This window comes from Triturus cristatus, chromosome 12 (assembly GCF_964204655.1).
Source record: "Triturus cristatus chromosome 12, aTriCri1.1, whole genome shotgun sequence".
NCBI lineage: Eukaryota > Metazoa > Chordata > Amphibia > Caudata > Salamandridae > Triturus > Triturus cristatus.
Window position 1 is genome coordinate 609,061,083 of NC_140595.1, and position 14,728 is coordinate 609,075,810.

Here is a 14,728-nt window from a genome sequence, read left to right on the forward strand (position 1 = left end):
TGCCAGGTGTACAAATATTGAAGTAAAACTATGATAAAATGTGCCGAATTATGCTGCATAATTTGCCTTTTCTTGCTGCATAATTTGTGCAACCCTGCCACATAATTTGGTCCTCTTCCGTCACACAATTGCAGTGGCCATGGATAAGGTGTAAAGCCAAATGGTATGTGCAGTAGACTTCATGAGTTCACCGAAAAAGTCTTGCCAGGTTTCACAAGTTTAAAATACATGAATTAAATAATAAACAAACAATGATGGCGACTTATTATTTGGGCAAGAACAGCCACAATCCAATGTAACAGACAATATTTTATTTCGCTGTTGCACCACCAATTTTTACACTAATGTACACCAGTGAACTGTGACATAAGCAGAAGCCAGAAGGACAATGTCAGGCTCTCCATTTACCAAGTGGACCAGAGGAACCAACGCATTTTTTTTTTTTTTATTACACTTTTTCGATATGCTAGACAGCAGCCACACTTTTCTACAACATAACTTTAACACATTGGCATTGGGTCCCAAAGGTGAGACCTATTGGCTATGCCAATGCTTGTTAAGCATGTGCCTGTGGATAGTCACTCAACAACTGACCATTCGTATGAAGCAACTGAAGATCTAAGAAGACTTTCCCCATTTTTTCAGTCAGCAGGGAAGACTACACTGATAGGAATTCCGCTAGGGGGGTTGGGGGAGGGGGAGGCCTTAGGCTGGTATCAGTTCTGTAAGAAGTCTTCAAGTTCTTTAAGATCTAATGTTATATTTAGATCTCCCTCAGAATTCAATCAGCTTTCTGGATATCCAGATCATCAGATAGATTTGCAAATGTTTCAACTCTGCCTCAAAGTTGTTACTTTTAGCATTTTGATATACATTCACCAAAGCAAGTTGCTGATGAATAACGTGCAGATCAATAAAAATGGTGATAGTCCAGGGTGATTTTGATTCCAATGTATTTAATCTTACATTTAATTCCAAGCAAACTAACATCAACAAGCCTCCTTAACGTTGACTACCATTTAAACGGATTGCCGATTTTTTAAAGATATAAAACCATCATCTGAATAGTAACCTACTATCCACATGTTCTGTAAAATTATATATTTTGATTACGGAATAATGGGAATTCTGGGGCCATTAGCTGCTGGTTTAGGTCAAAAACGTTACATAAGCAATTTGTATGTGCGTTGGGTAAGGATAAATATTTCTTTTCTTCCCCAATTTGTTTCTTCTCTAATCGGGGGGGGGGGGGGGGGGCTATTTTACCCAAAACCACCTGTCCATCGTTACTTGTCCCTAAATCTGGGAATCTCACATAGATACACTGTTTCACACAAAAGAAAAAGCAGCCACATCTGCTGTTAGCAAACTCTTAACTAAATCACTAACTTAATGTATGCAGCCACACTCAAAGCTAACACAATTAATGTGCAGCAATCTGCTTGTGGCTACACACATGCAGCTCTTGCTTCCTGTTTAGTCAACGCCCAGCAAGTATACAAAACAAACATGTGTGTCTAGCAATTTCACAATACAAAACCAAACGGCTATAACAAATAGATTCATCAACAGTTCCACTTGTTGGTCTACCAGCATCAGTTTAGGACAGCCTTCTTCTTAAGATCCTTCTACAGCATACCTTTACATTTCTTTATGTATCAATGGTTTTGCTTTATTGTTAGATTATTCTCATAGCCACAGTTGAAATCATTATCCACATGCATCAGATACATCAGATGCCTCTAAGATAACTATAAAACATACTTGAACATGGTCTGTTCTTCAAATGCACATCATAAAGTGCTACTTGTGTTCCTGCTAGAGTCCATCTCCTACTAAAAGTGCAACTGTCTCATGTTAGAAGTCTCGTATATCATACATTCTACTACTCAGCATGCCAACTCCTACATATACAGCTTTGGAAGTACATCCAAATGCTATACATGTTCAGAGGACAAGGAAGGAGACCTCTGCACTGGACCGGGGGGAATGGGCACAAAAGAAGATATGTATACACCAATAACAAGCATTGGCATAGCCAATAGGTCTCGCCTTTGGTACCTTGTAAGTGTTTAGCCATGCAACAGTTGCATAACTAAATACTTAGAAGGTCCCAAAAGCGAGACTTATTGGCTATGCCAAGCGGCCGTGCAAGTAAAAGTAATCGCGGTAAAGCGCGGCGCGCGCACATGCACTGTAGCTCTAGGCTGGCCTGGTAGCACTTTTTGGAGCCCTCTCAATAAGTCTCGCCATACCAGCGCATGCACTGGGTCAGGCGAGACCTAAATAGAAAGAGTTTTTTAAAGGCCTGAATTTAACACAAGAACGAAGAAGACCTGAACGGTAACTCACGCATGAAGCGCCTTTTCTGAGGAAACTATATATCAAATAGCGGGGCCAACCTGGGCACGAAAGTGAAAGTTACCGCGGTAAAGCACGGCGCGCGCGCCCGCGCACGTGCACTGTAGCTCTAGGGTGGCCTGGTAGCACTTTTTGGAGCCCTCTCAATAAGTCTCGCCAGACCAGCGCATGCGCTCGGTCAGGCGAGACCTAAAAAGCAGCTATAGACAGAGGAACACCAGGTTTGGGAGTCACATAGAGGCAAAAGCCCCCACTTCACACCACTGATGATGAAGGGCACATTGGAGTATCTTTATGAAGGCGGGTGGTTCCCATATCCGACAACAAAACTATGAAAATAAGCACTTGCAAAGCCAGCAGGTCTGGCATTGCAGCCAGCCTATTGGCTTTGTCCGTGTTTGTAAATTTTTATTACAGAAACATTTACAACAAGCATTTGCTATGCAATAGGTCTCGCAATTGAAAGATTTTCAGTTATTGGCATTGTAAATGACAATGCCTTTTTATGTTTAAAAACCTGCTATAATAAAAGGCATTGTCAGTTACAATGCCAATAGGTCATTGTTTCTAAAATGCGAGACCTATTGCATTGCATATGCTTGTTTAACATGGGTCTTGGGTTTACAAACCCCTCACACTTCGCAGTCAAAGAAAGAACAGTAAAGTGAACTATGTGACAATCTCCCAGCAGTACAGAGTGTGAAAGGAAAGGCTGCATAAACCGGTGGCATGTCCTATATAGCAGCACTAGCTTGAGGCCACATTCCCTTTCTCTGGCCCATGTCCAGCCCTAGGCCTGGAAGCAATGTGCTATCATCCGGTGAGGGTACAGTGGGGAATGTGTTGCATGCTGACACAAACAGCGCTGCTGTGGTCAGGGGTGGTTTTAGCGTGGGGGGTTGAGTGTTATACCCCTTAAAACATTTCTTTTCTTGTAAATGGTTGGGTACAAGTGCTTTCAGTCTTGTATGGTGAGGTATAGGTCGGATTTCACCACAACTTTTCCCATACGCAAAAACGCACACACACTCCCTTTGTCTGTTTCCAAAGTCTTCAAATTGCGGGTAAGCTTACAAAATACTGTGTTTTCACTTGATTAGTACCCTTACCAATCTAAATTCCTCGCCCTTTTCACTGCCCCTTAAGCCTCCTCATGCGCCCTGCCCTCGTAAAAAGTACTTTTATTTTATATCCCAGCGTGAGTGTTGGAAAATCTGAAGCTCATTCTCCCCTTCCCCCATCCCCAATCTTAATGACCTGGTTGTGGCTGACTAAGCTCCGGGAGTGGTTGGGGCAAGGGGCTTCGGCAAGGAGAAATCAAGCGCTTTTTTTTGCAAGTTTGACAGCGGGTGACTAGATAGGAGCTGCTCACGCTGTGCCAGTCAGTGGCGCGTGCAGGCCCTCTGGAGGAACCAGCAGATTGTCTGGCAGGCTGATTGATGCCTGTCAAAGGCCTGCAGGGCTGCAGAAAGCCAGTTGCATGCTATAGTGCTTTCTCTGCGCCAGTGCTCCGACCCTGCTGGCTGAATCTGGAGTGAAGGTCTCACCGCCGCCGGCCCGATTCGGCGCAGAAACCGGAAGTCAGGCGGCGTCATGCCTGTCGTGGGGTGGGACTTCCGCCTTCCGCAGGAAGCCCGCGCCCACGGAGTGGCTGACCGAGAGGAGAAGTGGTGACGCGGGGCTCCCATGCCTGAGGGAGAGCCCCGCGGTGGCGGCAGAAGTAATGAGAAGCCCTGGATAAGAAGTGGCGGCAGAGGCCGCCGATGCAAGTGCGGGGCTCCCATGAGTGAGGGAAGCCCCGCGTGTGCCATGTCATGTGAGGCGGAGGAGATTAGACCAGGGGAGTCCTGAGAAGGAGCCTGTAGCAGCCACAAAAGAGCCCGGTGAGTGGGGCTCAGTTGTACCGCGGGGGCTGGTGCGTGTGTTTGATCGAGTACGCGTGCACTGGCTGGGGGCGGCTAGTTGTGTTTGTTGGCACAGTTACTGCATGCAGCTGGCTTGTGTGGACGGAAGGGGGACAGGAGATGTGCACACCGCATAGCTGTACGTGCGCGTACACCGGCTCAAATCCACCAAAAGCCTTGCGCGTGCCCATCTCCTGTACCACTTCCGAGGCAAGTCAGCAACAATAGATCGCGCTGTGTTCGCAGGCGAGACCTAAAAAGAGGCGATCATTCTTCCATACACAAGCAAACTCACAGGTCTTTGAATGTTTTTGTAATTATGTTTTGATTGCGCTGCAAGGGGTTTTACAAAGAAGGTGGCAGCAAGCAGTGAAGATGCAGCACACTGCTAATAGTGCTAAGGGCAGGGTAGCAGTGTTGAGAAACTGCTGGGCCCTTACAAAGCTAAAACAATGTAAGATTCAACCTTTCCAAAGTCCCTGGCACTGACAGGGGCTGCTTTTAGTGAGAGTCGGGACATAGCGCTTTGGTAGAATGCAGTCACTCACAGAGAAAGGACTGGAGTGGACTAGGATGACCCATATGGTAAGGTGGGCTTAAGTAAATTGTGAGAAAGTATGTACAGGGCTGACAGAAAGCACCTATACAAATATTTCTAGCAAAATCAAAGGATCTTGGCAAATGATATACCTAAAAAGCACAGTATATTCCAAATCACCCTGTGTCAAGAAAGGAAAGAGGTGGCATTGCTTTTTTCAACAAAGGCAGAGGGCTCCTTATTCAATCTTCCATGGAGTCCTACCAAGTACCACACGTCAGATTAGACTAACACATTTAGTCATTTTCACTGCATCACTGCAAGGACCCAACTTTGTCACACTATTAAAACTAAGCGGTTTGTTGAGGTTTTGCGTCTCACACTGTCTGCTGGTGTTGCCTTGTTCATTTATTCAGCTTAGTGACATACATTGCACTGTGGCCCAGGCATGATAATCGTTGTAACGGTTTTGATGGAAAAGAAAAAAAAATAGATAATGTTAATGTTCAGCTCTATGAGGGACTAACCCTCAATGGATTGGTTGTGATTTAAATTACCTTCTAGGACTTGCTTTAAGCCTTTCTAGAATTGTGATGGAATTCACATTCTAAATACAGCAGACTTTGAAATGCTTTGGCTTACCTCGATGAAATCAACAGCTTAAAAAATAGAACGATATGTATACATCACCGAAAATAGCCATCAAGCCTGGAAAGATAATTTGAAAGCGCTAGTGACCAAACTGCAGGCAGACCTCAACTTCTGGTCTACACTCCCGCTCATCGGCAGATCGGCTACCTAAAAATGTTAGGGCACCCTAGACTACTCTACCAACAACAAAACGACCCCTATTCTGTACCTCAGACATTTTTCACACGTTTGAATGAAATCCTGCGACGCTTCCTCTGGGATTCCAGACCGCCCAGGATCACCCTTACAAAATTCTACAAGTCCCCCTTTGAAGGAAGCTTGGCTATACCAGATATCACATCCCACTACAGAGTGGCACACCTGGTGGTTCTCACTGAATGGTGGCATAGATGTTGGGAAATGACCCAGCCTATGTCTATGAAAGACGAGCCATACAAGGGACCTCGATTTCACACAATCTGTACTAGAGAAGCTAATCTATGTGGCCAAAGGGTTCATCCCGGAAACACTGGAGGGTGTGAGGGGGCAGGGAACACCACTGAAGGATCACACTTGAGTCACATGACAAGCAGGTCCACCTCTTGGACCTAGAGATGGAGATCAACGGAGCGATACTTGTCACCACAGGGGGGAGGTGGGTGGTTTGTGGAGGGAACCAGTGACGTTATGCCCGGAGAGGGAGATGCATAAGACACACCATGAGCTCCACTAACAAATAGATTACCCTGGACCTTGACGGGGGAGGGAATGGACACAAGGCTATACCATGTTTTTTCTTTACTTCTAGGTATATTCTGTATGTTTTGATAAAATAACATAGGTTTAAAAAAGAACTATATGGTGATTTTTAATCATGGATATTGATTCACAAAAAAGGCAAGAAGTTGCAGTGCGGAAAGAATGTTACAGCGATGACTCTCCTGTCATAAGCTCCCCTGACAATCTCACCGGCTAAAATTTAATGTGCCAGTGTACTGCTCACTGCAGGGGTACACAAAGTGATTAAACGCCATTTGGACCCCTGCCCTCCCCGTATGATTGGACCGTACAGTACCTAAGCACTGGGAAACTCTGCAGCACATCAGAGCCCAGGTGTCTGCAGCAGCATTTCAGATCGTGGTATGATTCTGAACAACCTCAATAGCCAGATTGCTTTAGAGCTCTCTGTGCCTGAGGTTCTGCACTTGCAGCACCGCAAATCATGCAGCCCTGCACTTTAGTGGCTGGTGACCTAAGTTAACACTGGTGGGGTGCTCGTTGGAAAAATTAAGCAGGTAATTTAATGTAATGATGAAGTGAAAAAGTGAGGAAGAACTCAGAGGAACATAGCAGTAGGCAGCTGTGCTAAAAAATAATTGCGGAACAAATCATGTACAAATGCAGGAGGGGGAGATAATATTTAAACCTCTGGATGCGCTATCTTGAAACCTGCTTTGCAAAATGAATGGGTTGGAGAGGTTGGGAATCCAACCCCAATGTGGCATTCAAGTGTAGAGAAAGAGGAAAGCGTCTGAAGTTGGACGATACAGCAATTCCTCTTCTCGCCTCTCCCACTTTTTCCTATGGGGGTAGGGAAGGAAGCTTAATAAGAGTGAAGGCTGTTTGGTTTGACAATGTTCTGCTGTGTAAAATCAGAGTCTGTGGCTACAAGTCACCCGCAGAACAGTTCTACTGTGTCCAACCAGAGTCTGTGGTAATACGTCACCCAAGGAACAGTTCTGTGTATAACCAGAGTCTGTGGTTATACCTCACCTGTATACAGGTCTCAGGCCTTGCTATAAATCCGAGGAAATCTTTGGCCTTTTTTTTCCAGGAAATACCATACCCAGACGACCTCCGATCTGGCACGTACACCCTGCCAGTGGCCCCAACCACCTTCAAATACTTAGGCATCCAAGTATACAGAATGCAGACAGATCAACTCGACGGCAACCTAGTGAAGGCCATAACAGCCCTTAGAGCTAGTGTGGCTTTCTGGACTTCACTGCCCCTGTCGGTGATGGGGCGCATTGCCATCTCGAAGATGGTGATGCTTCCTCGCTTATTATATTACTTTGTGAACTTATCTATCGTAGCCCCGCAGTCTATTTTTAATACCCTGAATGCTATATTAGTAGAACTCATTGGGGGGTGGACAGGCCGTAGGAGAGTAAGCCTACAGAAACTCCAATTAGAGCCTCATAGAGGAGGCCTGGGAGTACCCGACTTCAGAGCATATTATTATGCTAGCCAGCTCCAATGGCTGTCTTATTGGACGGCAGGGATTAATTTGCAAGAAATTGGATATACACCTAGAGACCTAGACCGGGGCACACTGCACACCCTACTTCTGCCTAACATCAAAATCCCTGCAGAAAGCTCTCCCCTGCTGAGGACGGCACTACAGTGCTGAAAGAAGGCATTATCATATACCTCTACAGTGACTCCATACTCAACGAACATCCCCTTATTGGGTATTCCCACACCGCAGGGCAGGCTTACGAGGGCCAGGATCCACGCCTGCACAGAAACGGGAGTAAATGATGTCGGGGCTTTCTTTGGAGATGGCAATATCCTTGATCACAAATCTTTTCTACATGTTACAGGTGCACCAACACATTTATACTATTTCATGCTGCAGTTTCCCATTACATTAAGAACACATGGGCCCCGCAGAGAACCACCACAGCACGACTTAGTCCACCTCTTATACTATATGGGGAACACATAGTCAGATGGATATACACGGGTATACGGGCTCACGCTGCAGTCACACTTCCATCCCTCAGAACAAAATGGTCAGAAGATACAGATACAGAAATCGCAGATAAAGCCTGGAAGAGCATGCTTGAACACCCTAAACGAGTATCCCGTAATGCCATACTGAAATTCATTCACACAATGGTCCTTCATAGGTCATATCTCACCCCACAGAGAATCCATCGTATGTTCACTGAGGCACACCATTGCTGCCCCCGTTGTAAAGGGGACGATGCAGACTTCATTCATATGCTATGGTCCTGCCCCCGCCTCCAGGACTACTGGAGAGGCGTTTGTCAGTCCATAGGCGAGGTCACACGTCTTTCTGTTCAAGATGGCGCCCTGGCTTGCCTCATTGGCCTTCGTAGACGCACAAGTGCACAGAAAGTACAACTAAGATTCTTAGATTTGGCCCTCATACTGGCAGTAAGAGCCCTCACCATGAGGTGGAAATCCCCCAGATGCCCGACGTTACCCAGCTGGCAGGAGGACATGATACAATGGGGGAAAGCAGAGAGCGCAGCCCTACGGAGGGAGGAAGAGAAAGGATTGCGAAAACAACCCATCTCCATGGAATGGGATATTATGCTACATGACTTCGAATTACTTGACCCACAGTGTACCCCAGTGTACCCCAACACCCTGAGTCACGATGCTGATTTAGGACCAATCGACCCGAACCTCCCAAACCCTAGGCTATTTACTGCAGTCCATGGGTAATGTAGGTCCCCTAGAAATACTTTCACAGTCCCCTTAGGCTACTATAGGAATTAGCATAGTCAGACAAGGAGTACAGGTGGGTGGGATACGGGTCGGAGGGGACATAGTTCGGATTGTTTTAGTTAATTGAAAATATATATATGCTTGATGTTATTGACATTTATGCAACACTAATTCACGATTGTTTGAACTCATAGCTATTATTCGGAAGTACATGTAGTTCATTTTCTGTCGTGATATTTGGCCACTGTATAGTAGACTCGCGCAATGTTCCTGTAGAAACTGTACCAAGAACAAAAGACCTTCTGTATCAATCTTTGCATTAGATGTGCTGTTAAGGTCCTCAATAAAGTATGTTTTTAAAAAAATACCTCACCTGTGGAACAGTTCTGCTGTGTACAATCAGAGTCTGTGGTTATACATCACCTGTGGAACAGTTCTGCTGTGTAAAACCAGAGTCTTAAGTTCTGTGTCACCTGTGGAATAAATAGTTCTGCAATATAAAGCCAGAGCTGTAGGTTCTGGATCGCCTGTGGAATCATTCTGATGTGTAAAGCTAAAGTCTGTGGTTCTGTGAAACAATGGAATAGTTCTACTGTGTAAAAGCAGAATCTTGGCTCTGTGTTCCCCGTGGAACAGTTCTACTTTTTAAAGCTACTGTCTTTGGTTCTGTCACCTACGGAATACCTCTGCTGTGTGAAAGCCTTCGAGTTCTGGGTCACCATACTGCATCAGTTAGTGGGCAATTTTCGGGGAATGGGGCACAAACTACTAACGTCCGATCTCAAAAACACCATTCCTTTGGTATCAGGCACCCCACCCCTTTAAAATTCCAAGTCGATGTTGTTCATATGCACTTCTGGGCTTTTAAACAGTGCCAAGGCGATTTCTAAAACATTACATCCAACAAAGGGTTCAATTCCTGTAATTTATCTCATTACGTGGACATAACCATTTTGCTCTACTTCTGTGTCACAATACAGCACTGAAATGTCACACTAAGGCATAATGAAAACTCATAAAATTCACAAATAAGAAAACAGAAAATGTGGGCAGCTGTGCCCGTTACACTTCAAAGAGGGCCCCCAGCCTCACATTAACGCCCTGCCCAGGGGTGCGAGGTATTCTGTCCCGAATACATCATCACACCCTTACCCCCGGGGCCCGCCCCCACATTAAACACCCACGTTTCAACATCTTAACAGTAGCCACGCTCACCTGTCTTGTCCTAAGCGACTGAACCAGCCCGCCACGGCCGCTCAGGAGAGGAGACGCCAGGGGCAGCCGTATAGCCCTAGCACTGGAGGCCACTAGCCACCTAAACCGGTAACTCATGACAGCTCCAGCAGGGCTTCGTGCCGCCAGACTGCAGGGTCAGGTCCACCAACTCCAGCCCCACCTTCCACTCGTGCTACCTTTGCAGACCCGGGCCCACCAGTCACTGGTTCATCTTCCTGTCAGAGCATCGTAGTCCCACCGGTCGCATGCTTATGCAAGTTCACCTATTTCGTACTCCTTCGCATCACTCCATCGTGCACCTTATGCAAGTAAATGGCATGGCAAGTGTTGCTTGTATTCAATGTCATTCACTCAAGAAACTGGCGTGAAAAGCTGACCAAACAAGTGCCAGTGCGGAAAACAGGCTCTGCCGCTCCTAACCTGCCGCCCGCCCTGGTGCTACGCTGTTACAGAGTGCAACATATTCTCCATGGTTGAATTATCCTCTGATAGGTGTTATTGCTTCATTAAATTTTTTTTTATAGTTTTACTTCTGTACAGGCGCGCTCAGGGCAGCTACTAGCGCCAGAGGTCCTTCGCTTTTAGACATTCCCGAATGCGACCGGTAGAACGTGAAAGTTTGTACAGTTCGTGTAGTTCTTCACTGCTCATTTCTTTACTGCAGTGTTTAGTGTAATTCTCAAGCAATTGCTAATGCCATTTAGTGTAATTCTTATCCACATGCTTATGCCATGTTGTTACTGTAATATGGTATATTGTTATCATTTTTAAAGGGGCATTCTCAGTCTGTGACTCTCCCTGTGTCTAGATTCCTGTGAGAAGTTGGCCTGGCATATGCTGGTCACTAGTTATAGTGGCCACCTTGCACCACTCCAATTCGACTCCTATGGTAGATAGGTTTAAGACAACCTTTTAAAGAAAGCTATCCTAGTGGTAGCTGTGGAGAGCAGCCTTCAGGCTAAGTCTCAGAGGAATGTAAAGCAGCTTGTTTTACCTTATAATCTCTTGAATTACCAACTGAAAGGACACCACACAGGTATGTATATCAAATATATATGTATTTATTTCTAGACACGCTCTACTAATCTCTTTATGAGATTAGAAATCCGTAACATATGCACAAATCAACGTTTCACAATATGGCTGGGGCCCTAGGGGCGTACCAGACCATATACTAAACAAGCATATACAATGCAATGGTCTCGGCAATATTATAGGTAGAGCTATTGGTATTGCTCATTATTTTTTTATCATTTTTGTATCCCTAAATAAATGGCATTGTCATTTCTATTGGCATTAGCCTTTTTTTTGCATTTACATTGCAATGGTCTTGGCATTGTTAAAGTTAGAGCTATTGGAATTGCTCCTGACATTTTTTTGGTTAATGTTTTTGTTTTAAAACATTTAAAGAAACGGCATTATTATTTACAATGTCAATAGCTTAATCACTCTCAAATGTGAGACCTATTGCATTTGCACCCAGACACAGAGCCACACACACAAAGCCACCCACACACAGCCACTCACATAGAGCAACCCACACACAAATAGAGCCACCTACACACACACACACACAGTTACCCACACACTGACAGAGCCACCACGCATAGAGCCACCTACAAAAAAAAACACCCACACAGCCACCCCCACACACACAGAGCCACCCCCACACACAGAGAGCCACCCCCCCCCCACACACACACAGAGCCACATACACACAGCCACACACACACACAGCCACACTTTCAAAGCCCATACATGACAGTAACCCGATTCAAGGCCCCATTCTCCCGATTTATATTTTTTAATCTCCCACTTTGCTCTTCTGAAATGTTGGCATGTATGCCTATGGGGGTGTGTGTGTGTGTGGGGGGGGGTGTTCCTTGTTTACCTTGTGGGCAAAGAGATGCTGAGGCTCTGACAGACGGGCATAATGAAAGATGGGTATAATGGCATCCAGTACCCCACAACTTCAAGCGTTTTGTGGAGGGGCGCCCTCGCAGCGCACACGAGAGGTGAACAAATGAACGACATCCCCATGGGGTAGACACCGGGGCAGCTACTGGAAGTCTGCAGGCCGGGGAAAGGGTAACTGGGGGAAACGAAGGGGACAGAAAGAGAAAAAAAAGGCACAGAATCACGGGGACAGCAAAGGGGACAGGAGAAAAAAGGCACAGAATCACAGGGGCAGCGAAGGGGACAGAAGGAGAAAAAGGGCACAGAATCACGGGGGCAGCGAAGGGGACAGGAGAAAAAAGGCACAGAATCACGGGGGCAGCAAAGGGGACAGCAGGAGAAAAAAGGCACAATATTTACATTACACATTCGGGCACGGGGAGATTAAAAGTTGCAATGTCCGCAGCTAAGAAGCCCCGATCTGGTCTATTGTGCCTTAGAAATGAGAGACGAGTCATGGTTTTGTCAACAGTGCTTAGTGCGTTAATGAAACACGAGTCCAGGGAACCAGGGTTTCCACAGGAGCAAACACAGATGCTGCCGGGGCAGTGATTATGGGGCTCGGGCAGGAGGGGCGGCCAAGCTGCATACATTACGGCTCTGATGGGCAAAGGTGTGCAGTTCCCTTTGTGGGTCATGGCAAATCTTTTTAGGGACCTGAACGTTGAGGCCACCGCCCAGAGACTCCTTGCATCTGTTCCTCTGACTCCTGCGCCCTCCGCACCAATGGCGCCCCAGCGGGGAAGCCATGTGTGTTTCAGGTTACAGCGTTATGCAAGTGTACACGGACATGCAGCAAGAGTACCTGGGTGCAAATGTTGTTTTTGCGAGGAGTCAGGTCACCGAAAGCAGACATGCAGCATTGTCAAAATACACTCGTGAATGAAAAGGAAAACGATGTACTCTGCTGTTGCAATTAGAACACAACAGCTCAAGGAGGACTGCAGGCATCACACACAGGGCAGCACAACAGCAATGTGATGTTCCCAGGTACTCCCATCATAAATAAGGCACTTTCGATGTCGGGATATATTAAGTAAGGTGTTTGGACCACTCATCTCTTCGATTGGTAGTTAAAACACTGCTGTAACTGTGGAGCAGGTCCCGCTCACATCTCTGGGTCCCGGTGCCACCGACCTGTTGCACAATGAATAACCAAGCCCTTGATTTGGAGGTATTCCCCCATAAAAAATAAACGAAGCAAAGGTTTAGGATTTCACTGCATGCGCCTTTCTGAAAAGTTGGTAAAAGCAGCTCAGTGGGTAAATGCGCCCACTGCAGAGATATGTTTAGTCTGAAGGTTGGAATAAAAGACAGCCGGGTAGAAGAGGCACTGGCAAATCCCGGCGCGCCCCACGACTCCTGTGTGCTCCGGGGCTCGCGGCTGATGTACGAGACGCCTACTTAGGCATGGGAGTTGTGTGGAAGAGGGGTGGGGGGTGCGAATGGGGGTAGAGAAGGAAACAAGTGCTGGAACTGACTAGCAAGCGGGGAGGGGAGGGGAGGCAGTGAAAGGACAGAGAGCCACTGAAAGCAAAGACAGGGAGGACTGGCGTGTGCACATAGGAAAGGCTCAGAGAGCTTGGATTTTTATTTTATTCTTTGGAGTCTTAGATAGCGCGGATTTGATCCCAGGGCATTAGAGCGCTTTCAATGACCTCCAGATTACATTACACAAAGTCACATTATTATTTTTAAGACACCTGGAGATTAAGTGATTTGCCCAGAATCACAGGATGTCGAGGCCAAACGGGGACTCTGGACTGGTTTCCCAGTGCCGAAGCCAGGCAGCAGCTCGGCCCAAAAGCAACATTGGGCATAGAAGAGCGAAGTGCACGCGCTGTACTTTATGGAGAGGGTGGAGAGCAAAGGAAGGAATGAAAGACAGCCGGGTAGAAGAGGCAGTGGCAAATACCTGCGTGCGCAGCCTGAGAGGACAGGCGGAGGAGACCAGAGCAGCAGCCGGACACGGGAGCACCGAGGGAGCCGAGAGCAGGGGGAGAGGACACCATGAAAACCACCGCCTTTCTCCGAGGCAAAGCAGAAATGCCTCGGAGAAACGCAGTGGCGTTTTCGGATTCGGGGGCGTGTTTCTTTTTCTCTCCTCTTGCCATTGGCTGGAGGAGAGAAAAACACGCCTAAAAAAGGGCGTGGCTAAAAAGTGGAAAGAACAGCACGGAACACGCCCCCGAATCTGAAAAAGACGGAGCCTATTTGGAGGGACGGCTCTCTCCTCCAATGGCTGGCCTCCATTTAGGAAGCCAGCCAATGGAGGAGAGGCGGGCTAAATAGCCACTCTAAGAAACATAAGATCTCCGGACTTCCGGTTCTGCCTTCGGCAGACCGGACGGTCCCTCGACCTAAAAAGAGGTTTAGGAAAGTCGACTTGCAAAGAGACAAGGCCTAGGGCCTGTGAAATCGCTGGGGCTTCACTAATCCACCCAAGGCAGGTAAGTAAAGGGCCCACGTAAGACGCGTGCAGTGTGAGAACACATCCGCGGGTTCCCTATTGATTACAATGGAGCAAGTCGCGGTTGGATTTTTAAAGTTTAAAGGTACTTCTAGGAAGTCTACAAGCAAGTCACTTACAAGGTAAGTAGTTCGAGGGCCAACACCCACT

General features: G+C 46.7%; 1 protein-coding gene across 1 annotated transcript in view; it reads right to left on the reverse strand.

The window, feature by feature from the left end:
* LOC146776379 (mitochondrial inner membrane m-AAA protease component AFG3L1-like) overlaps window positions 1–10,516 on the reverse strand; it is a 327,798-nt gene extending 317,282 nt beyond the window's left edge. Inside the window, exon 1 of the mRNA XM_085639724.1 lies at window positions 10,132–10,516. Within this exon, the coding sequence (XP_085495850.1) occupies window positions 10,132–10,248 (117 nt within the window). The 5' untranslated portion in view covers window positions 10,249–10,516. The remainder of the gene's footprint in view (window positions 1–10,131) is intronic.
* Window positions 10,517–14,728: the final 4,212 nt, after the last annotated feature.